This window comes from Saimiri boliviensis, chromosome 14, assembly GCF_048565385.1.
Source record: "Saimiri boliviensis isolate mSaiBol1 chromosome 14, mSaiBol1.pri, whole genome shotgun sequence".
Taxonomy (NCBI): domain Eukaryota; kingdom Metazoa; phylum Chordata; class Mammalia; order Primates; family Cebidae; genus Saimiri; species Saimiri boliviensis.
In genome coordinates, this window is record NC_133462.1 from 58886408 (window position 1) to 58912074 (window position 25667).

At 41.0% G+C, this 25667-nt stretch overlaps 1 protein-coding gene across 9 annotated transcripts in view; it reads left to right on the plus strand.

The window, feature by feature from the left end:
- SRGAP2 (SLIT-ROBO Rho GTPase activating protein 2) overlaps positions 1 to 25667 on the plus strand; it is a 270134-nt gene that overhangs the window by 81625 nt on the left and 162842 nt on the right. For all 9 annotated transcript variants that reach the window (XM_010341021.3, XM_003930445.4, XM_010341022.3 and 6 more), the window contains exon 3: positions 21941 to 22133. In XM_010341021.3, the coding sequence (XP_010339323.1) occupies positions 21941 to 22133 (193 nt within the window). The remainder of the gene's footprint in view (positions 1 to 21940; positions 22134 to 25667) is intronic.

A 25667-nucleotide genomic window follows, 5' to 3' on the forward strand; every position in this document is an offset into this window, starting at 1 on the left:
ATTGTAACACCTATTGCTCAATATGGGTTGTGGTCAGAAAAAATTCAGAAAACACTGTTTCAGACCGCCCCAAAGTTGATTTGCTGCTTATGGGACTGACGACGATAGAAGACTAGTGGCTCAGAAGGTTATATCTTGGTGAGATAAAAGAAGACATCAAATGACAGTTTGAGTTAGAAAAACAATCCCAGTCGAGTTTGTTACTCTTCTATGATGGTGGAAGATCCTGTGCCAGAACATTATGCTGTTCAGGTCAACAGGAACTAAGCTTGTTGTTTCTCTCTGCACAAAGAATTATGCAATTTCCAGCGGGAACTCCCCTTTGGAGGTGGTGAGGGAAGGGGAAGGAAGAGTAGAGATAGGGGCAATTAGGCAGAACTCTTTATTGTGAGTCTTAGCTGACCCAGGATCTGCACATCAGTTAACTCTGAGGCTTTGTTGGAATCTGCCAAAGACTCACTGTTGAAGACAGGGAAAGCACAACTCATTTCCATTTATTTCAGTTCAATGTTTATGCCAGCTCTACACTAAGTGCTGGGATATAACAATGAATAAGACACGGTCTTGGACTTACGGTGCTCCTAACCTGGCAGGGAAGACAGATGTAAATTGCTAATTATTGTACATTGTGCTGAGTGTCATAATACAGTGTAAAATGCTCCAGTTTGTGAATTAGAGGAACTGTGCTTTCAGCCTTTTATTCTGAGAAATGTGCCATTTAAGAATAAAGAACTGGGATACGGTTTCTTTTCTAAAATCTGGGGAAGTCTATTGAAAAGGAAAATGAAATTTTCAAGGGAATCAGGTTCATCCAGTCGAGCTATTATGTTATTTTTTGTCTTTTTCTCTAAAAGTATTCTGTTAAAAAAAAATTTAAATCAACTTGACATAATACACACCTGCCCAGAGAGCCTAGAAACTTGTAAAATAATTTAAAACAATTTTTTATAATATCCTTAAAAAATACTGGCAATCATAATAATAATAACTTGAGGCTAGGCGTGGTGGCCCACACCTGTAATCCCAGCCCTTTGGGAAGCTGAGACCGGCAGATCACTTGAGGTTAGGAGTTTGAGACCAGCCGACCAACATAGCGAAATCTTGTCTTTGCTAAAATACCTGTAATACTAGCTACTCTAAAGGCTGAGGCATGAGAATCGCTTGAGCCCAGCAGGTGGAAGTTGCAGCCAGCTGAGATCACACCACTGCACTCTAGCCTAGGTGACAAAGCAAGACTCTGCCTCAAAAAACAACAACAAAAATAAAACCCCCCAAAACTTGAGTGCTTTTCTTTGATGGAACCTGTAACATAACACCTTGCTTTTACTTTCTCATTGATCTTTAAAATTACTAATAACTTTTTGGGACATGTAAAATCATAACAAATTCTACAAAAGTTCTATTAAAGCAAGTCATGTAGTGTGTTCAGGGTCCAGAATCTGAGTTCACCAACTCTAGCTCATTCATTTTTGTCAGCTGCATCCAGCCTAAGCCTGGCCCATGACTGTGGAACCAGATGGAATCAAGTGCTAAATTTTAATGTCTTTCTTTCATTTGGTTCTTTTATTTAGTTCAGTGTTTCTTACTGCTAGCTGACTTGGCTCTGAATTTTTTTCCTGCCTCAAGCAAATTCTGAATATGCCCATCTATGGATTTGAACAGTAGGATGTTTTTTTCAGAGGTGTGAATTGGTTAGGCGGCCTGATAACTTTAGATATACTGTACGTTATAAAGCTATGAAGCATTTTCTGGCTTCTTGTTGTCTTTTTCTGGTGGATTGAGTCAATGCAGCTGGTAGAATCTTTTCTACTTACGTTATTGAGGCATGTAGTTGAGAAGTGGCCTTTAAATGGTGTGAGGTGGGTAGGCAAGGGATAAGTTCTTACCACAGTTTCTCAGATGAGGAAAGTGAAACTCAGAGGCCTAAATCTTCTGACTCACACAGTGATCCTGCTGCTGTCTCTAATATCTAAAGGGTGAGACTGATCTACTTACAAGGTCAGAGCATGTGATCATTTTCTTGCTAACCTTTGGATCACCAGGCTATCAGCATTTTGAGGGGGAGTATTTGCATTTTGCTTTATTTGGAAGATTCAGGTTGAGGGAGTCATTATTAGAAGATCCTTGGAACCCTCGAGCCCTCTGAAAATGAAAAATCTCACATTTCCCTTCTACTTTGGCTCTCTGTTGGAGGGGCACACTTATGTCATTAAAAACATTGTAGTTTGCTTATCTAATTCCCACTCTGTGTTCACATTAATGGCTTCCCATTGCTCTTAAGAACAATTCCATACTGCTTCAGACTATTTGCAATACTCTTCAGAGCTTGACCCCTGCCTCTTTCAGCAGTCTCATCTTCTTATTTAAATTCTATGCTCTGGTTACCCTGAATTTCTTCGATTATTTCAGTTCCTTGCAAGCAGCTTCTTTTCTCTTGCCTCTGGGCCTTTGAACATGCTGTTCCATCTGGGCTGGAGCACTTTTCCTGCCCTTTTCCCATAGCTGATCCCAATCCTTTAAGCCTCGCTCCTCTGGGAGCCACTTGCTGAGTCCTAGACCAATTTCTATATATTTCTAAAGCATCGTCTTTTTCCCTGAAGTTGGGCTTATTACATTACAATTACTTCTTACAGTTTGTCTTCTCTGATAGACTAGATTCCTTTGGAAGGCAGGCCCAAGAAACTGGTTTAAGTTACTGAGTTTGATTAAGAAGACTTTTATATTAGACTGATATTTCTCAACATTTAAAAATTTATGAACTTGGGCTGGGCATGGCGGCTCACGGCTGTAATCCCAGCACTTTGGGAAGCTGAGGTGGGCAGATCACTTGAGGCCAGGAGTTCAAGACCAACCTAACCAACATGGTGAAACTCTATCTCTACCAAAAATACAAAAATGAGTTGGGCATGGTGGTACACTATTGTAATTCCAGCTACTTGGGAGGCTGAGGCACTAGAATCGCTTGAACCCTGGAGGTGGAGGCTGCAGTGAGCCATGATCATGCCACTGTATTCCAGTCTGGGCAACTGAGTGAGACTCTGTCTCAAAAAAAAAAAAATATGAATTTCTTTCAGAATTATATAATTTTGTGAACCCCCTTAGGAATTTAAAAAATAATGTTATTACTTTTATAAACTATTATAAAGTAAATTTATGGAAAATATTTTCTTTTACAGCAACATTATTAAATTATTATACAGCATATTTTAATATAAACCTTAAAATTTAATAACCTCCATTTTATATAAAGATATTTTCTCATTTAATAGTTGATATATACTATTTAATTTATTTAAATTAATTATGCAAGAAAGTGTGATTTGTTTAAAAATTTTAAATAAAATATAGTGCTTAGTTTGAGACTAATTATACATTAAAACATAGTTGGCAATGTAATTACTTGCTAATACATTTTTTAAAAAATAAGAGAAACCTGCATTCTTGACGTAATGTTTGGAATTTTTGCATTTCACACTCTAAAATGATTTCTTACTTAAAATTTTAAAGTTTTGTTTCTACATGGTAGGGCTTACCACCGAGAGGTTCAGCTGCATATCTACAAGGGAGTAGCACCTTGTAGCTATGGAATGCCTTTCCTCTAACAGTTACAAAGCAAATTTGGATATGGTTATCCCTTTATCTTATGTCTTCAACATTGGATTTAGAAATACTAAAGATTTAATCAGATAAACATAACACAGTGATGTGGTGAAAATCATCTAGATGTGAACTGGATGGGTTTTATCAATGTCTTAGACTTCTTGGGTTTTGTTGTTGTTGTTGTTGTTGTTTTTGTTGTTGAGATGGAGTCTTACTCTGTCGCCCAGGCTGGAGTACAATGGCACAATCTCGGCTCATGCAACCTTTGCTTCCTTGGTTCAAGTGATTCACATGCCTCAGCCTTCCAAGTAGCTGGAAGTACAGGCGTCCTCCACCATACCCGGCTCATTTTTGTATTTTTTTGTAGAGATGGGGTTTCGCCATGTTGACCAGGATGGTCTGGAATTCCTACTTCAAGTGATCCTCCTGCCTCAGCCTCCCGAAGTGCTGGGATTATAGGCTCGAGCCACTGTGCCTGGCTGACTTCTTGTTTTTAATCCATAGTCCACTGTGATTGTACATTTTATGATATATGACAAAGAATAAGAGCAGTGAAAAACTGTAGAATGCTCTTACCATCTTGGCCTAAGTGATGGTTGCAAAACCACCATGGCCTAGTTAATGATGTTTATTAGCTCATTGCCACTAATTATTGTGCTTACTCACTTGATATATCTGAGGCTCTAAACTGCCCAATTATAAAGGGATAATTGGGAAAACAATAAGGTTGTTGATTTTTTTTAAAAAATGGAAATGAAGGAATTGCCATGATTGTGGTTAGCAGTGTGAAGGCCCTAGAAGAACTACGTGAACCCCTGGGGTGTGTGCAGTCTATTGCTTGGTCAAGAGCCTTAGAAAACTTAAACATAATGTGTTAGGAGACCAGGTTTTGAAACCTCCTCAGAGTTGCATAAACTTCTACATTAAGTTCCATGATGCCAGATTAGTAGTCCACATTTGCACAGTAGACATGCTATTGCTGCTCCTTTTCTTATCACCAAAAGAGCAGAAGATGAAGATTAATACCTGAGACAGAAAGATAAAGTGGGGAGGCACTGAGCTTGTCGCCTACATTTGCACACCCCTCATGCCTTGTATTTCACATTGAGCCTCACTTATCAGTGGCACAGGGAATGGTCCCTTTGCTCTCCACCTTCCCCATGGCTGCCTGGAGGTAGGGGAGGCACATTATGCCACTGCTGACATGTTGCTGTGGCTCAGTTGGAGGGACAAGGACAGGAAATTTTCCTGGTGGTGCATGTGTCACTGGGGCTCACAGGAGTACTTTTTAATCTCACTGGCCTCTGTGATTCTGTGACCCTGGTTATTACATGTTCAGAAAGTGTCAGCTTATTTGAAAGGAATATTTTTATATTCTATTTAAACCTTGCCAAAGACCATCATACTTTAGAATAAAAAATTTTTTTCTTTAAATTTTATTGAGACAGAGTCTTGCTCTGCTGCCCAGCCTGAAGTGCAGTGGCGTGATCTCGGCTCACTGCAACCTTTGACTCCTGGGCTCAAGCAATTCTCATGGCATGGCTTCCTGAGTAGCTGGGATTACAGGTGTATGCCACCACGCCTGGCTACTTTTTGTATTTTTAGTAGAGATGGGGTTCTGCCATGTTAGCCAGGCTGGCCTTGAACTCCTGGCCTCAAGTGATCTGCCTGCCTCAACCTCCCAAAGTGCTGGGATTACAGGTGTGAGCCACCATGCCTGGCTCATCACACTTTTTGGTTTTCAGGATCTAGTAGGTCCTGGATTCTGGCATCTGGATTATGGTAGCAATATTGAAAAGAATATTACAGTGGGGAGTAAAATTTAGGAAAACCTTGTCAATTTTTATTCTTACTCAGGAGCTTTGTCTGCATGCTCCATGGTCAGCCTTGGGCAATTAAAACCTTTGTTCCAGTAAAAGTTTCATTCTAAAGAGGTTTCATTAATTATGAAAAATTCCCTGTGGGCATTACATTGTGAATCCTTTTGTGGCTATCATAAATAATGAAGGAAGAACACTTGTCAAAATATAGCAGAGTTGACTAGATAATGCATCTCTCCTTTGATTTTTGATTGGTTTCCTTTTTTAATTTTTAAAGGAATAATTCTTGCTTATTTTTTAAAAAGTAAATGCTCATCATAAAAAATTCAAGCAAAACTGAAAAGTAAAAAGAAGTCAGCAATAGATTGTTCCAAATCCCATTACATGAAAACAGCTCTTGATTCATTCATTCCATGTGCCTTCATTGAGTGCTTACTCTATGTTAGGCACTGTGGCACCAGGGATCAGCAAGGAACAAAGCGAAGTCTCTGCCATCATGGAACTTACACTCTAATGGGAGAAGAAAATGATAAACACCTACGTAGATTTACAAGTGGCGGGAAGAAAAATAAAAATGAGGTAGAGAGTGTCGGGGACTCTTTCAGATGGAGTGCCCACAAAGGCTCCTTTGAGCAGAGAACTGAGTGAAGTGAGGGAGCTAACCACATGACTGTGGGGAAGTGTGCTCCCAGACAAGGGAAGCATGTGCAAAGGCCCTGAGGTGGGAGTGTGCTTGCCATATTCTGTGACCAGTGTAGCTGGGACCAGTGAGTAAGGGTGAACTTGGGAAAGCCTTTAGCTTTTCTCCACTGGGAAGCCATTGGAAGATGATGAGCAGGGCTGCAGTGTGGATAGTAGACTGCAGGGAAGCAAGGGAGGAGGGAGCAAGACCACTTAGGAGTTATCATAGCAATTCAGAACAAAATGAGGCTCTGTTGCACTGTTCAAATGGTGGAAGGGATAAGAAGGGTTGAAATCTGGTCTCCTTTTGAAGGTAGAGGTAACAGGATTTGCTCATGAATTGGATTGGGAATTTGTAAGAGAAAAGTCAATAATAACTCTGAAGGTTTGTGGCCTGGCAGATGAATGGTGGTGCCATTACTGGGGTAGGGAACGTGTTGGGGTTGGGGTCAGGATGGTGTGTCAAGAGTTCAGGTTTGGGTGTATTAAGTTCTGGGTACCTGTTAGATGGCTATGAGGAAATGGTAAGTCAGCTGGAGACTGGAGTTGAGGGAGAGGTCTAGACTCTAGGTATACATTTGGGAATCACCAGACATAGAACAGAATGGGATCTGATAGGAAGCAAGGAGAGATAGAAAACAGGTCCTATGACTGAGCCATGGGGCATTTCAGCGTTTAGATGCTGGAAAAGGAGAAGAACCAACGAAGGAGACAGAATATGTGTCTGTAGCATATCAACAGAGGGTGGTGTCCTGGGGTCAGTGGTCGTGGTGGTGGAGTCTTGAGAGTTGGCAGTATTTAGCCATGTGCAGGTCATTACCACCCACCACCAGAGGGGTGGAAGTGAGAGCCTGATTGCAGTGGGCTAAGGAGAAAAAGGAAAGAAAGAAGGTGGAGGCAGGGAGTATGGACACCATTTTGAGTCTTAATGTAAAGAGAAGCCTGGATGAAAAGGTAGCTGGGGTGGGAGAAAGGAAGAGATCAAGGAAAATATGTGTGTGTGTTTAGTAAGATGAGGGAAAATACAGCATGTTTGATTGCTGATGGTAATGGGCCAGTAGAGATGGAAAATGGTGATACAGAAAATAAGAGTGTATAATTTTAGGAGCAAAGGGCTTGAGTAAGCAAGAAGGGTTGGATACTGGTTTGCAGGTAGAAAGATAAACCTAGGGTAGGGGCTGAGGCAGGGCAGGCAGGTAGGAGGGGAAGGCTGTGTATTTGGTAATGGGGCATATGGACTTTCTCTTCCAGTGTTACCATTTGGTACACATAAACAGAAAGGTGGCCTGTGAGGGTGAAATAATTTTATGAGAATGGCATTATACCATATGTGCTATAAAAATAAAAATAATTGAATTTCTTTTTACTTGAATTTAACAGAAGAAAAAGAAGCTGAAGTGAAAGTGAAAAAAACTGCTGTACTTAATAATTTTTCTGTACCAAGATAATAGTTCCTAAAAGTTTTCTCTAAGGTTAAAAAAATGATTATGAAAACCATTAGAAGGCTAAAGCCATTATTAATATTTTTAAAGACATTTTTAGTTATATCTTCCCTTTAGATTGTCTGGAAGAATTAGATAATTCATGTTTTTAAACTTCCTTGCACTTCTCTTCCCTGTCTCTGAATTTTTATAGCTTCTGTCTTTTTTGTTTGTTTCTTTTTTGCCTTGTCAAGTTTCTAACATTTATATTCCAACTTGCGTGCTCCCATTTTTTTGGTCTTGGTGCCATATGTAGCCACTTTTTCTTCTATCATGGCTTTCCTGTTCCTGTGGTTTTTGTTTTGATTGATCTACTGGGTGCAAGGTTTCTGTTTCTCAAGTTGAGTTCATGGGTGCTACATAGGCCGAGATCTTTCAAGTTGCAGAGAAAGAGAGATATCTGCCCCTTTTTTACACTTGAGCGATGACTCAGCTTGTCCCAATATTCTTGGATCACAGTTGCTATCAGAATTTTTTTAGACATGGCTACATTATCTTCCTTGAATATTGCTATGAAAGTCTGAGACCAATCTGGGTTTCTCCTCTATTTTGATAGAAGAGTTGCTTTCTCTACATTGATTCTTAAATAACTCTTTCTTTATCCTTGAAAGCCAAAAATTCAAACATTGTAAGTCTTTGTTGATTTTTCTCTGTTCATTTCATGATACATTATGGGCCTTTTCTATTCACAGATTTAGTTCTATGGATTTTTTTTCTGTTTTATTTCTCTGCTTCCTCTGCATTTATTGTGAGTCTCTTAAGTTTTACACACCATTAATTAGATTTTTAAAAACTTTTTATTATAAAAAATTTCTCAGAGCACATGTGGCTTTAAAAAAAAAATTTCAAACATACACAGAAGTCAAGAAACTAGTGTTATGGATTCTCACATACTCATCACCCTTCAGCTTGTGGCCAATTTTGTTTTATCTGTATCCCTCACCCATTCCCACTCTCTTCCATTACTTTGAAACAATACTAGATATAATTTATCTTTGAATATTTCAATATTTATCTCTAAGAGATAAGGACTTAAAAAAAAACTTAACCACTAATAAGTTTCATCTAGTCTGTTTATAATCTTTTTATTAAATATATAACAATATTGCCTTGTGGTGTTTAGATCAACAACTTCTTTACTCCAAAAGTACAGTGAATGATGATGGTTGCTGGGCCTCAAAATCAGGAAGATAAAACTAAGAGAACAGGCCGCAGGACTCTCCCTGATGCTGAATGGCATCAGTAGATTGGGCAACAGCAACATGAGTTGCATACATAGGAAGTTCCCACTGGTTCCTTGGTGTTCTCTGAATTTCTAGTGCTCATACGAACTGTGGAGGGAAAAGGCAGATACAGAATGTACAGTTTGTTTTCCAGCAAGAAGTGAAACTTAGGCCCTTTCTGATTTAATAATAACACATGAAGAAGGAGCTGAGTGGTTTGAAGACTGGTCTAGTTCTGCCTTTGGTGGCCATGTGGTTTATTCTAGAGCTTTTCAAACTGCAGGTTGAGACCTTTTACTAAACCATGAAAGCAAATTAATGAGCCACAACCAGCATTTTAAAAGATATATATATATATAAATCAGAGTTCATGACTAAGGATAAATATTGTTTCATGACACTTTTCAGTTGTGTGTGTATGTGTGTGTGCATGTGTGTGTTGGATTGCCAAAGTTTGACACCACTAATTTTGTTCAATTCCTATCACTTTCTATACCTCCTTCATCTGAAAGTTAAAGGATTCAAGAAGCTGTGGGATAGATTTTGTGTATTATCAGAAATGTATTTAGTCCAGATGCAGTGGCTCACACCTGTAATCCCAGCACTTTGGGAGGCTGAGGCAGGTGGATCACCTGAGGTCAGGAGTTGGAGACCAGCCTGGTCAACATGGTGAAGCCTCATCTACTAAATACAAAAAATTAGCTGGGCATGGTGGCGGGTGCCTATAATCCCTGCTACTTGGGAGGCTGAGGTAGGAGAACTGCTTGAGGCCAGAAGGCAGAGAGGTTGCAGTGAGCTGAGATTGCTCCATTGCACTCCAGCCTGGGCAACAGAGCGAGACTCTGTCACAAAAACAAAAGAAAAAGAAAAAAAAAAGAAAGAAATGTATATAGTGTTTAAAGTGTACCAGGAATTGTTCTAATAACTTTACAAATATTAACTCATAAAAACTCTATGAGGTAGGTACTGTTATTATCAAAATTTTACAGAATGGGGACATTCTAGTATCGAGAGATAAGTAACTTGCCCAAGGTCACGCACAGCTAACAGGTGGTGGAGCTGGCATTTTGAGCCCAGGCAGTCCAGTTCCAGGATCAGACTTTTCTCTGCTGCCTCTCTAGATGATGGCATGGACTTTTTTCCTCCTATTGCCTTCAAGAAGAAATGATAAAAAGGTGTTTCTCCCTCTTTCCCCAACACACACTTAAACATTCAGAATTATGACAGCAAGAATGAGGATTCTTAATTGGTTAAGCTGAAGTAATTCAGGGATTCTTTTTGTTAATCAGTCAATGTTGCCAGACTAGAACTGTAAGATTCCACTACGACAGACAACCACATGAGACCATATCTCAGCATTAGAAACAAATGGATAGGGGAGAGTGGTTAAGAGCATTGATTTTTAGAATTAAACACATCTAGGTTCAAATCCTATTGTGATCTGTTACTGTCTGGGTGACTGTAGGTGGTTAACTGATCTCTCTGAACCTCAGTGGTTCCCTCTCTGTGAAATGGGAGGAATCGTAGTTGCCTTTTAATGGAGGCTTTCTAGGCATCAGGCATGTAGCAAGCACTTTACATTCTCCATCTCTTTTACTCTTCATAACAATCTAACGAAGTGACTGCTGTTACAAACTCCATTTTGTAGGTAACGAAAAAGATTTAGAGAGATTAAGTGTCTTGTTCAGGGAGACACAGGTACCAGGTGGCAGAACTAGAATTAAAATCCAAGTTTTTCTGAATGAAGTCTGTCCTCTTAATCATTAGGCTTTGCTGCAAACTTATCTCCCTGTGGTGTTTTGAGGATTAAGTGAGATAATGTCCCTTTATACTTGAATAGTGACTCAATGGGAGCCTACTTGGCACATAATAAGCACTTAATAAATAGTATAGATGATTACTAGTAAATATATAAGATGTGCCTGCCTATAACTTTTGTGGGGACAGTTTACCTTTCTATAGTCAATTAAATCAGTTCTTATAATGAGCTAATCACTTAACATATATGTTGAGTTGAAAAATAAATGGTTAGCTATTCTGAAGGAACTGCTGGGCAGATTCTTTCGTTGGAATAAATTTCTTCAAGGATGGGACTTGTCTACCCAACATCCAGAACAGTACCTGTCACAAGGTAGGTGTCTTAGTCCAGAGTCCTTGAAAATAGAAAATAGAGGGAGAGGCAAAAGCGTACATTTCATTTGTGAGAGTCATCCCAGGGAAGTAGGAATGAGGACAAAGGGAAGGAGGGAGAACAAAACAAGAGATTGTTTATAAGTTGACTATAGCTTCATGAGAGGGTGATTGCTTGGGTCTTGTGGGACATATTCATGTAACTATGTGAAGCTGCTGCATCTCTGAACAGTCTACTGGGGCAAGGAGGGAAAATACTTCAATTCATTCATCAATTTCTGTCTCCTATAGGTCAAAGTTTGATTCTTGGAGCCTCCACTTCTCTGTACTTGTTGACATGACTGCTGATTGACTAGGTCCCTCCAAGTCTCATGCTCCAGTGGCAATAGAGAAAGCCTGGGGTGGGATTGAGAGGCATGCAGCATGGGTACAAGGCAAAGCAATGTCAGGCTGGTCCACCAACAACATATGAAGGCCCAAGAACAGCCATTGCAACTGGAACTGGGCAGACTGTTTCAGTGAGCAGCAAGGTAGTTGTGTTCATCTTTGGGTGATGCATAAACTGAATCTGGTAGAGCAGGCCCTCAATAATGATAGACTTCTCATTGTTGAAGTTAATAAGCTCTTTGCCCTGCTGTCTTATTTAAATACTCTGTAGTTACTGACACTTTCGTACATCTCTCTTCATTCTTAATCTACTTTCCTCTCTCTCTGCTTCTTTCCACCTACATGGGGGTGTTGTAAGCCTACATCTTTTTCATTCTACATGCTCTTCATGGACAGCTGCATTCATTTTCATGGTTAACTGCCTAACTGCCATCTATAATACTTGCTGATGACTCCCAAATGTATATTTCTAGACTTGGCCTCTCCTGAAAACAGAAGGAGAATACAACTGCCTTTTCTAGTAGGATGCTTCATAGGCATTTCATGGGCCAACTGAACCTCCTGGTCTTCCTTAATCGTTTTTGTCTGCCTTTCTCCCTAGTAATGAATAGGTACGCGGTGCCTGCTTATTGAACTGAACTTGAAACAATGTGCCAGTACTGTATGCTAAGCTGGGTCCTGCACAAAGTGAAGTAAACTCTCCAGAGCCAGCTCTATAGGAACTTAGGGTCTGGATTTTAATATCAATCTGGTTTGTTTTCAACTTGATTGTGCTGGAGCCTTGAGCATATACAGTATGCCATTGTCCTCTAAGAGAGTGGACATGTTTGAACTGATATTTGGTCTTTTCAGTTGTTTGGTAGGAAGTTCCTTGGGTTTTAACTCTCCTTGGGCTTTAACTCTTCTTGGGCCATCCTGCTTTTCGAGACTCTCGTCTTGCTTTGTCCAGAGTTTATATAGAGCCCTGTAAAACTGTGTTTGTATTTGTTCTGCTCACTAGGCATGCAGGGCCGCCCTGGCTTGCTTTTCTACCCTTTTTCTTCATACTCTTCTGTGTAAACCTTCAAGTCACAGGGCTTCTCACAGCCTCCTGAGCTTCATCTGCCCATTTTAGCCCCTTTGATTTTGCTTTGCTAATACAACCCTTCATCTGTCATCATCCTCACTTCTGTTTAAATCCTTCCCTACCCAAGGTCTCAAGAGGTCCACGTTAGATTTTACTGATTTCTTCCTCTCCTCACATAGTCTGGGACCATTATTTTGGCACTTAGGCTACACGGTCTTATACTGATCAATATTTTTGCATGTAGTCCTCCTTTTCTCCAATTGAATTGTATGCTCCTTGAGAGTAAGGGACTGTCTTACATTTTCTTTTGCAAATTTCTTGAATTTTCATGTGTGTTCCAATGATTCATCACCCAGATCTTTCCACAGAGTTGGTGTTAGATAAATATTTGCTGGGTTTGTTGGTTGATTATTGTGGTCCTTGGGACCTGACTTGCAGCTTGTCAATAGCAATGAATCAGGAGCATCAGACTAAATGACATTCCCCAGAGGAGCTGTTGGTCTTCACATCCTGCATCTTTAGTTTGTGGTACAAGTTAATTCTAAATTTTGGACCTTGAGAATTCTGTTTCTTAAACATCCCAGGCAAGACCTAGGAGCTAAAATTACTACTTTGGCATTTGATGTGCCAGCTTGTTCATTTGGGAGCCTTTTGTCTTACACTTGCTATTGAGTCACTTGAAAGAACTAAGGCAGCCTGCCAGAGCAGTCGCAATGATTAAAGTTCATTGAGATATCCCTCTCATCTGCTTTATGAGGTTGCCTTCTGTGCATTCACTTGGGGGCTAGAAAGTTAATGGATGACTATATAAGTTTTGGAAACTTATAGGGCCATTTTTCTTCTCTTTCCCAGTGGCGGGTTTCTCTTTGTCACCAAAGGTGCATGCGTTGGTTTTAGTTAGTGTGGAGTTAATGTAAGGAGAGGAGTGGTTCTTTCTTTCATAACTTTGGGATAATCTGCTGCACAGGGCAGACAGTTTTGAAGACAGCCATGTTTAAAGTCCATCAGAGAGAAATGCAGTCAAAAGGAAAGCCAGGAAGGCCAGAGCTCCGGTCACAACTGTCCCCACTACCCGCTTTCTTCCACTGAGATTACTGACTTACCTTTGAACCCAAGGTTGTCTCTTATGGCTCCAGTTTGCTGACTACTCTGAAGAGAAGGATGGTTAATCACACTATAGAGTCATGAGCTCTAAAGTACGTGTTATTGCTAATGATTGGTGTTGGTGCGTGCAGGTATTTTCCACTTGTGGAATTCTCCTACTCATTTTGATCTCTCTGCCATTCAGTTTGTATTGCTCATTAATGTTCACTATATTTCTTTGTTTAGACAGCACAGAACTCTATCTAGCAGACATCCTCCACTGTGGTCTTGCTTCAACTCCGTTTATTGCATTCATCATGACACAAACTTTTACTAGCTCCATTTTAGGCTGCTTGAGATCCACACTACTCTATTAGCCTTTGGAGCTATTCCTCCCCTTTGCACCCTTATCTTTGATCAAGCCCCAGTACCACCATTTGTTCCAGTAAGGACATGTTCCTCACTACCCCATAGAGAGGCCACGTTTGAACATTCCCATCTCTTAGTGTACATTTTCTCTTACTCTGGAATATCCTGTCCTCCTCACCCTTCATTTACTGAAATCCTACCCTTCCTCAGAATACTAAACAGACTTCTATTTCTTTCCCTTTTCTCTCCCTCTCTCCTCTCCTGTCTTCCTGCCACAAACTTGGAGGCCTACTGTAATGAGAAGGTTTGTTCTGGGTCCCACGAGTACATTCGTCAACTGAACAGACAGATTTCTTCTTTTCAAGAAGTTTAGACTACCTCCAGAAGCCTGACTTTAGTAACGGGAGTCCCCACTGATCTTCCTGAGCCCTCAACACTTTTATTGTAGTATTTATTCTTGATTTCATGTACTTATAGTATACAATAACGTAATTTCTATACTATATAATTATGTATCTTATATAAGTATGTAATATGAATAATTACATAAAATTTTGAAATGTATATTTGGATAATGTCTTCACAATTAGATTTTAAGTTCTTGAGAACAAGGATCTTCATATCATATTTCTGAATACTTCAGAAATCCTCACTGTATCTATTAGGACCCCTTTGCAAGTGACCAAAAATCCAAGGCAAGGTGGTTTTTGTTTGTTTTTTTTTTTTAATGTATTTTAAAATTTTATTTATTTTATTTTTTTGAGATGAAATCTTGCTATGTTGACCAGGCTGGTCTCAAACTTCTGGCTTCAAGCATTCCTCCCATCTCGGCTTCCCAAAGTGCTAGGATTCCAGGTGTGAGCCACTGTGCCCAGCCTAAGGCAAAGTGTTTTAAGCAAAAATTGAATGAATTGACTTGTATGACTGGAAGGTCCAGGGATAGGGCTGGCTTCTCGTCGTGATTTGATTCAGATACTTGTGTTTCCTTCTCCCTATCTCTCAACTCTGCTTCTCTAGGCCAACTCCATTCTCAGTTGGGCTTTCCACTCATGGTGGCAAGATGGCAGCGGCAGTGCCACACTCTTGACCCTGGGTCTTCCATCTCCCAGTCAAGGCCTGGATTGGAGAAAGCACACTGTCTTTGGAGAGGGCAGGGGTGGAATCAGTTTTACCGAAAACATGTGGACTGCTAGTGGGGAAAATATGGATATAAGGAATGAAAAACAATTATTTTAGAAACATAGTAGCTATTTATTGGTTGGTTGTGCCTTATTTATTTATTTTGAGACAGGGTTTTGCTCTGTCACCCAGGCTAGAGTACAGTGGCGCAATCAAGGCTCACTGTAGCCTTGACCTCCTGGACTCAAGCAATCCTCCCACCTCAACCTGCCAAGTAGCTGGGACTAAAGGCACGCACCACTACTCCCAGCTAACTTTAAAAAAATTTTTGTAGAGATGGGGTTTTGCCATGTTGTCCAGGCTGGTCACGAACTCCTGATCCCAAGCAATCAGCCCACCTCGGCCTCCCAAAGTCCTGGGATTACAGGCGTGAACCACTGTGCCTGGCCTGGTTTGTGCCTTACTTAATAGAGTAAAGTGATATGGAAGAAGACTATCAGTCTCACACTCTTTGAGGAAGAATATTTGCTATTTCCTAGTTTACTGAAAGTAACTTGATGGCCTTTTCTTGGAAAACTGACTACTCATAGATAAGTAATGTCAGTGACTGAAGATGTGTTATGGCATATTTAACACATTGAGGGTGGTGCTGTGTCTCTCTCTCTCTCTCTGCTCTGTGTGCATACTCATTTGTTTATATTATTATTTAACTTTGTTTGTTACCAGGTTTTTTCTTCTTTCTTCCCCACTACACTGCTAACTCTAAGGAAGGACTTTTTGTCTGTATTCTGAGAGCACCTGAAGGGTACTCAAATAAATGTCTGCAATAAGAGTAAGTAAAAGTAAGAAAGGACATTGGGAACTCAGTGACTTGCATTTCAGTCTTGGATCTGGAACTAAATAGCTGTGATCTTGGTCAATCCCCTTTGCTTCTCTGAGCTTTGGTTCTCACATCTGTCCAGCAAGGATTTTTGAGTCCTCCCTTTACTAAGTTCATAGAAAGGCAAACTAGCAGAGTAGAGAGCAAGTCTTGGCAGGGCATTCTGGTATTTTGTTTCCTGGGGAACAGTTTTGAGAGGGGCTGATTACTGTGTGATAAGAAGTCTTAGTAAGAGATACGGAGGGTAGAGCCTGAAAGCCTCAATTGTATTCTTATGTAACACTCTCTGGAAAGGTACTAGGAATTAATATTCCTGAGATGGCCGAGGTGACATCATGTGTTTGTGAAAGGGCTAAAAGCAGGTGAGGCAGATTGGGTGGAAAAAGACTGGCAGTCAGGCCAGGCTCCCAGTGGGGAATGCGGGCTGATCTTCTGCTCTGCGTGCTGGCAACAGAGCCTGTGGGAGTCACAGCTCCTGCCCCCTGGGTGCTGGGACATCAAGGAGAAAGGAAGGACATGCCAGTGTGACTCTCCTGAAAGATTATGTCTGTCTCCTGGCCTGCCCTTCCTCCCCCATTTTCTCCTTAGAAATGTGGTATTAATTACTTAATCAGAGAAAATTCCTGAAGAAGATGAATTCTGAAGGGAGGAAAGAGGAATCTCTGGATTGAAAGCAATAGGCTGAACACTCTCACTCCCTCACCCCCTATACTCTGCTGACTGGTGAATTCCCTGGATGTTCTCTGAGGTGGGGGCAGTTTTCAGAGGACTGTGTCATCTGCATTGGCAGGTGTTATAATTTAGAGTCTACGTGATTGTCAGTGTGGCAGGGCCCTGCCTGTTTTTGTTAAGTGATCAGTATCCTATTAGGGCTAGTTTTTTTTTCCAGTTGCATGCTTATTAAGACCCTTCAGCATCTTTCTAAAAAGGAAATAAGCCTCTCTCTAAATACCAGGACGAGTGTAGTTAGTATCTCAGCTGTGGCCAAGCATGGACAAGGAGGCAGCATTTCCAGGGGGAAGCTTTGTGATTGTGTCTTGTGATCCTGAATTTGAATTCACATATAAAAACACTCCCTGCCAGGTCTTTATCTGATACCCTTTAGAAATGATGGAATGGTGATCCACCAGTGGAGTTCAATGTCATGGCCAAGCCTACTGCCTAGAGGGTCAGCATCCAAGATTTGCTTTAGTAGGAATAGTCAATGCAGAATTCATTTAATTTATATACATGGGGAAATGGAAACCAAGAATCTGTTCCTCTTTTTGGTTCCTGTTTGTTGGGTTATTTTCCCCTTCACTGGTAGATGGTGCTCAACAGAATATGTTACTTGGTGGGGTTACATTTTTTAATCTTTTTTTTCAGTGAGATATAATTCTCATACTGTAAAATTCAGTCTTTTAAAGTATACAGTTCAGTTGTTTAAACATACTCACAAAATTGAGCAACAATCATTACTATCTTAATTTCAAAGCAGTGAGGTTTAAATTTGTCTTGAATCTGCATGAAATATCAACCAGAGGTCAACTCTGATTTTCAAGAACCTTTTAAAAATTTTTGGTTCCTCTTGCAAGGGAAGCTGCAATTTTTATTCAAGTGTCATTTTTGAAAAACAAATAGGAAAAAAATGTCAGAAGACATTAGACTTTTCTTAGGCTTGTTATGTGATTTTTTTTCTGCTATTGATGATTTTTAAATCTTAGATCTTCAGATTGGGGCTCATATCCACAGCTTCGTTATAATAAAGAATCTTTAAAGCAGAAGCAATAAGACTTTCTGTGTTCTTTTGTCCTTTCTCTTCTTTGTCAAGCCATGCCTCATTAGGATAAGGCTTAAACCTGTCTTTTTCTCCTTTGTCACCATCACCTAGCACAGTGCCTCCATACAGGAGAGGCTCAGTAAGATTTACTGAATAAATGGGCTCTATTATGTGCTCAGTGGAGGCTGTTTGGGAGTATGTAGCACTCCAGGTGGCTCATGGTGACCTTAGTACGTTGGCTTTGTGACTAGCCAGGTAATTCGTTCATACCCCTAAGATATAGCTGCTTCTAAAAAGTGAAAGCTTGGCTTCTTCCCATGTATCTCTAGGGAAGGAACTGGCAAGGACCCAACCATCTCCATAACTCTAAAGAACTCTCTCATTCAACTGTAAACCAGATTTGTAAATCCTTCTTCAGTTGGTATCACGAAGCATGGTATAAGTGGTATGAGTGGTGTGAGTCTGAGTGTGCACACATGATGTGCATATGCATGCTCGCCTAAGCACACGACGGAACTGTGAGGAATTCCTCTATGTTTTTATAATTGCTTCTTTATTCTTTCTACCCTTTTGTTTGTTGATAGGCCAGGGTTCAGAGCGGCCTCCAGCCTGGGCACATGGCCCAGGAGTGCTGGTATTCAGTGGCCCGTTGTTTCATGTCCCTTGTGTGCATGGATGGGGACTGGGGCCAGCATAGCTGCCTTCTTGGGGACCATTGTTTGCCTTTGTAGGAGCAGCAGCAGCAGCAGCAGCAGCAGTGCCTAAAGGAACACATTTTGCCCTGGATAGAACAATTGTCCTGTCTTAGAGCTGTACATCTAAGAGTGAGAGTGGTTAGAATTTCCCTTAAATGCCTGAGTGGATGCTTTGAGGATGCTAACAAGGGAGGCATCTTCTTCTTCCTTTGTCCTTTCTTCTTCTTTCTCTTTCTTCTCCTTCTCCACCTTCTCCTTCTTCCTCCTCCTCCTTCTTGTTCCTCTTCTCCTTTTTGGCCAGTAGTGGGGGAGGGAAGTTGATCAGTGGTATCATATAACAAATAAACCACACTGGCAGGTGGTATCTATTAACAGAGCCCCCTCCTGCCTTTTTTTTCCTGGGTCAGGGGTGGGGATATCGCTTTCTCACAGTCTCTGTCCTCTAGGCTTCCTGGTAGACCTCAGAGTGTACTCACAGGACAAGAGAACTTCCCATTAAGCTGTCCTATAGAGTAGATCTAGGAAGTGGGGAAGGGATCCAGTCTGGTTGTGGACAAGTTGAAACATAGCTAGCTAATGAGTCGGTGGGCGATTCCAAACTTGTCTTAGGGGCCTGAATCAACCCTCAGCTGGAAGGTGGAAAAGGCGATGTTCCAGGAGTAGGAGGCATGGTCACTTTGGTCATGATTTGCCCAGAAATACCTTCAGAGACTCCAAACTGGTGTTCTGTTTCTCTTGTTTTTGTTTCTCTGACCTATTATTAGCTTCTTTGACAAGTCAGACAAACCTTAATTTAGCTCCAGCTCCATTTGCACAACTGTTGACCCTTTGGTAAATTATTTAGTGAGTCTTACTTCAGTTTTCTTCTTAGTGTAATCAGGATAATTGTGGTTACCTTACAGACTACTCGTGAGAATTAAATGAGATGATATATTAAAAGGCCCATAAAATGTGTTCAGTAAACACATGCTTCCTTCCCTTCAGGGTCCCAGAGGGAGTACCTATGATGCAGCGTATACTGTGATGCCCTCATTTAGGCACCTGACAAAGTCAGGCTGGAATTCCTTGCTGGCTGGATGTGCTTGGGGGTTTCTTATATTAAATCATATATCTCAGAGGCATCCTATGAAGTACTTGTTCCTTACACAGGATAACTCTGGAGTGGCCTGCTTCTGGAACTTCATGGGACTTTGCCTGGTTCCCTCTTTTTTTTGGCAGAGGGTGGCTGTCATCCAACTAACTGTTCCTTTCTATTCCCCTGGTTAGTGAGGTGACTGAGGCAAATTCTTAAGTGCATTACAGGGGACTCAGAGGGATCTGACAGCCTACTGTCCATCCATATCCCCTGTACATCTGTTACTGATTGAGTATCTGGAAAGCCTTTACATTCTAAGAGGCCCTGGTTCTTACTTCATGGATGAGATTTAAGTAATATTAGTAAGCATTCTGAATGCCCTCTCATTGCATGGTCTGCCCACCCAATGTCTATTACGGTCAGCTTTTCATTAATACATTGAAGGAGGACAGATGCCTCCAGGAATAGTCTCAACAAGGGCTGTTACCTTTAAGAGACCAAATAAACCCTGGCAAGAACCAGATGCCTGACATGACCTCTGTAGATCTTTACCCTCAACACCCTTGTAATCAGACTCCATAAAACACAGAATAAGAGAGCTTTGATGAGTGATGAGGTAGGCAGCTTTTCTGCACAGCCTTCTGTCTGCTTGAAACAATCCTTCAGAGCTCAGTTTCAGTTCAGGTGAGGTTACTGCAGGCTGGTGGCATTGGTGGTTGACAGGGAGAGATATGAGGATGAAGAGGGTGGGAACTGTGCTTACAGATCACCTGAGATCATCCACAAAGGACATACTGATATTTGTAAAAACAGAAACAAAAATGTAGATGGGGATGGATTATGGAGCCTCAGCTATTTCAAGGCAAAGCTAAATGCATCATTTACCCATCCTCATTGCTTCATGAACATTTTAGCGTCATAGTTCTGATCCTGATTTGCCTCTGATGTATCTGCAGCTCATGGGAAAACTCTAGACCCCCTCTCCCCATAATGATGCATTACATAGCATAGACAGAAAGTATTGTTACAACTGTACTATTTGGGAATAAATTTGGGGGCACATAATAAGAAAAGGCATAATTTAGGTGCTCCTTTTCTGTGGGATTGGAGTCATTATCACATCCTAATGCACTTGGAGCTGAGCAGGCTTGCAGAGGAAAAGGATGAAAGAAATGGCTCCATTCTGACTCAGATGGGGATTGGGACATAATGTCAGCAGGATACAAACTGCAGGCCTTCTCTGAGCTGAAAATCAGGCTGGCTTTGGCAGACTGCTTCCTGTGACTGCCAGGTCTCTTGTCAGTAACAAATGCAGTGCTGCATTTGAGGCAGATCTGGTCGCATCTGTAGCTGCCTTTGCAACAGTTCCAGAGAGAGTATTTGCTAGCTCCCTACAAGGACTGACCAGCCAGAAATCTGCATGCTAGAGCTTAACCAGAAATATTTCTAGCTATGACACTGCAGAGGCACTTCAGCGTCCATGAAGATGAAGCGACACAGATATGAGTGATATTTGTTAGTGAAAAAAAAATCTCTTTTCCAAGTCTTCTTAAAAGATGATTTTTGGCCGGGCACGGTGGCTCCAGCCTGTAATCCCAGCACTTTGGGAGGCTGAGGCGGGTGGATCACGAGGTCGAGAGATCGAGACCATCCTGGTCAACATGGTGAAACCCCGTCGCTACTAAAAATACAAAAAACTAGCTGGGCGTGGTGGCTCGTTCCTGTAATCCCAGCTACTTAGGAGGCTGAGGCAGGAGAATTGCCTGAACCCAGGAGGCGGAGGTTGCGATTAGCCGAGATCGCGCCATTGCACTCCAGCCTGGGTAACAAGAGCGAAACTCTGTCTCAAAAAAAAAAAAAAAAAAAAAAAAAGATTTTCATTCTGTGACATTGGAAACTGTGGAATCTGATTGACAGTGAATGGTTTGCTTGCTTAGAAATTCTTGTGCTTGTTTTGGTCTTGATTGCTACCATTTGACCTTGGGAAATTTTCTATCTCCATTAAAATATCCTGACCTTCATCCTACTTCACGAAGATGCTAAACGACATTTTGAAATGACGGGGAAAAGTGCAAAAAGTAGGAGCGTGGGCTCTAAAGTCAGTCTGTCTGGATTTGAATCCCAGCTTCACCACTTAAAAGTTTGACTTCTTTAAGACTCAGTTTTCTCATATTTAAAATGGGGATGAAGTAGTACCTGCCTCATAGGATGGTAGCGGTGATAATTCATTTGGGCCCTCTGCCAGAAGACAGCCGGATTCTGGCTCTGTGCTACTAGAAATACAGTAATTTAAATGGTAGATAGGAATATTATTATGTTTAATAAGGAGCTTCTCCTAAGTGATTCAGCAGATTCCTGGTTCACAATGTTCTTTAATGGTGTAAAAAGGATTGGGGTTTTTGGAAGTGGCTCATATCATATGGCCAGTTTAGACTTTAGGCTTTTTTGTTTAGGGCTTTGAATTTCCTGGGGCACAGGGAATAAGTAAATGGAAGGTGGGTGAATACTGATATGCGTGGTTGATATATTTAAGGCTGTCTTTCTGACTGTCTTCTCTTGTTTTTTGTTGTAGAGATCCGTGCTCAGCTCACAGAGCAGATGAAATGTCTGGACCAGCAGTGTGAGCTCCGAGTGCAACTGTTGCAGGACCTCCAGGACTTCTTCCGAAAGAAGGCAGAGATTGAGATGGACTACTCCCGCAACCTGGAGAAGCTGGCTGAACGCTTCCTGGCCAAGACACGCAGCACCAAGGACCAGCAATTCAAGTAGGGGCTCTGTGGCTGTTACTCTCAAAGACCTTGAAATGGGGTCCAGGGTGGATGGGGGCAGGGTACGCCACTTAGATTCATCTGGATTCAGGAGCTACTAGATTCAGATTGGTTGAAAGCCCTCAAGGACTTCTCCTTTTCCAGATCAGTCTTATGTGCAATTCAGCATTTCACAGAGATGAGAATAGGTGATGAACCATGCTAATAATAACAGCAAACTCATTTATAGCTCTATTGCCGGGCATACTACTAAGGGCTTTACATATATGTTAGCTTGTTTAATCCCAACAACTCCATATGATGGTTATTGTTATTATCCCCAATTTATAGATGAGGAAACTGAGGCATAAAGAGGTTAACTCAGGGTCTGTCAATATCTCTCTCTCTCTCTCTTTCTCTCTCTCTCTGACACACACATACACACACACTCTCTCTCACACTCACACTCACTCATACACCCCTAGTAAATGGTAGAGCTGGAATTCAAACCCAGGCAGTCTGGTTCCAGTGTTTATATTTTTTAACCATTTCACCAAACTGTCTTTAACTAGAAGAAATAAATGATGTTGAAACTGTTATATCTAAATCCCTGTCTAGGCATTGCTGAGGTCTATTTCTTTTACATTTAATTCATTTTATACAGCTGGCCCCCTTCACTGGGTTCCCACTGCCATTGCCCTAGTTTAGATCATTATCTTTTTTGCCTGAATGATTGCGGTATTTACTATATCTTCTATAGCAGAGATTTTCAACCCTGGTTGCACATTAGAATTCCCGGGAGAACTTTAAAAAAAAATACAGAAATCTGGGCCCCACTCCAGACCAATTAAATGAGTGGGGCCTGGATGACAGGGTGGTGTAAAAGCTTCCTAGGTGATTCTAATGAACAGCCAGCATTGAGGACCACAGTCCACAGCAGGGGTGTCCAATCTTTTGGCTTCCCTGGGCCACACTGGAAGAAGAAGAATTGTCTTGGTCTACCCATAAAATACATTAACACAATGGTGGATGAGCTAAAAAAAAATTGCGAAAAACAAAAAAACCTCATAATGTTTTAAGAAAGTTTACGAATTTGTGTTGGGCTGGACGGCCCCCATGTGGCCCACGGGTTGGACATGCTTGATCTGCAGCCTCTCCCCATTCCAATCTGCCTGCTTCACTGTGATTGTAATTAGTCTTCCTGGAACACACTAGTGATCAGAGAGTTTTTTCCTGTAAAACTTTCAATGTCTCCCCATTGTCTATATTCTTTTTATGATGATGATTATTATTAGAGATAAGGCCTTGCTCTGTCACCCAGGCTGAAGTGCAATAGCATGATCTTGGCTCACTGCAGCCTCAAACTCCTGGACTCTAGTGACCCTCCTGCCTCAGCTTCCCTCCTGAGTAGCTGGGACTACAGGTGTGCACCATCATACCCAGCTATTTTAATTTAATTTTATTTTCTCTAGAGGCAGGGTTTCGCTGTGTTGCCCAATCTGGTCTCAAACTCCTGGCCTTAAGTAATCCTCCCACCTCAGCCTTCCAAAATGCTGGAATTACAGGTGCGAGCCACCATACCTAGCCCGTCTATGTTCTTGATATTCAAATTGTAATCTCTCAGTATCAGCATCATCTGCACAGTTAGAAATGAAGAATCTCAGGTTCTACCCCAGTGCTCCTATGACAAGATCCCCAGGTGATTTGTGTGCACAATGACATTTGAGAAGTGCTGTTCTGTAACAGAGGTGCATGCTTTTTGGCTTGGTCTTTAAGCTCCTCTACATCGGTCTCAAACAGCTTTCCAACCTTATTTCTTGTTTCTGTTCCACCATACCTTCGCCAAACAGAACATTCACTCCAGTGGGTCACTGGCATCCTGTTATTTGAGCTTACGTTGTCAGTCTTTACATCTTTGCATGTCTAAGCCATGCCCATGTCTCAAGACCCATCTCAGGTGTTCCTTGTTCCAGGAAATTTTCCTGATTTTCCCAGAAGAAAGAAAGTTCTTCATCTTCTGAATTCTTACAGCATTTTATTTGTTCTTCTCTTGGGGCATTCTGCACTGTCTGCCTTCTGTTATCTTCCCATAGTGGACTGTATAAGTTTGTCTAGTGTCCCACAGTGCCTCGTATAATATGTGGTGTGTAGTAGATGCTCACTGTATTGTTGATTCCACTATATTGTGGAATAAATAAGTGAATGAATGAATTTAAGAATTAATGCCAAGTGTATCTTATTTTCCTCATTGTCTATTTTTGTTTATTGCCTTAATAATACAGGACACAAATAATCCTTTAAAAGCTCTGTGCAATGAAGATGGGGTTAAGGTTGAGGAGAACACGACATCTCAAGCCAGAATGAGAATTTCCTCCAGATGTTTTTTCCTCAGAGTTTCTTACCTTTCCCAAGTCTTATTCTCTTTATGATAAGAGAATCATCTGATAATAAAATGTTATTTTAGGATGTAATAAATGAAGACTTAGGGGAGGAATCATTTGCTTTAGAAAATGATTCATGGATTTATCCTGTTGGTAATCTCCTCCTAAATTTAAAGTAGCATTTGATTTTTGATACTATATCATATTCTCAATTTATGGACATATTTATTACAAATTAAGGTTCAGATACATTAATCTCCAAGTCATCTGAGTTGCTCTGATTAGGATCACATACTAGGAATAGGGTAGTTTCTTCAAGGCTAGAAGAATTGATTTAGTTTCTGTTAAAGATGGTACCTGGCATCATTTTTTTTCCTCAAATACCTAGTGAGTATTTATTGATTGACCAATTCTGTGCTTGTACAAGGTATTGGAAGATACAAGAGAAGTTTAGGGATTCATATGTAGTTGGAGAGAATATTTCGGATACAGGAAGCAATTAGAGCATAAAACAGTAATGATCTTATTAAGAGATGACTGGTGTTATGTACAACATAGATGTGATGAAAAGTCGGAGATGGATAAAGGGTCTGGAATAGTCAGGAAAGTTCTTATGAAGCAGGTGGGACCCAGGCTGAAGAGGTAGATTTGTGTAGGAGAGGAGAGAACAGCAGGTGCAGGTGAGAGGAAGCAGGAATATTTGGTGATGAGAGGGTGTAGGGGCAAGTATGGGATCCAGCTTTATTAAAGGGAAGGTTCCTAACACATTCATCTAACTAACTTTCATTGCACATTCCTTGAACTCCTTTATGCCTTGGGGTGTAGCAAGGAACAAACTGCCTCTTCTGCATAGCACTTATAATAGATGAAGAAATGGGCATTTAACAAATCACACAATTAGATATGTAATTTAAAGTCGGGGTTGGTGTTGTGGAAGGAAAGTATTTGATACAAGGTGGTACAAGAACCTGGAAGAGGGCAACTTTTCTACTTTATAGCTGGTTTACTCCAATAGCTTCCTGTCTGATCGTATCCTGAGTAACAATCAATCTACTTATTCAACAAATTCCTTTTAAATACCTACTGAGTTACTGTGCTCTGTTTTAATTCCTATAGGAACTAACACAAGCTTAGGCATTCCTGGTTAAGCTGAGCATGGTGACTTATGCCT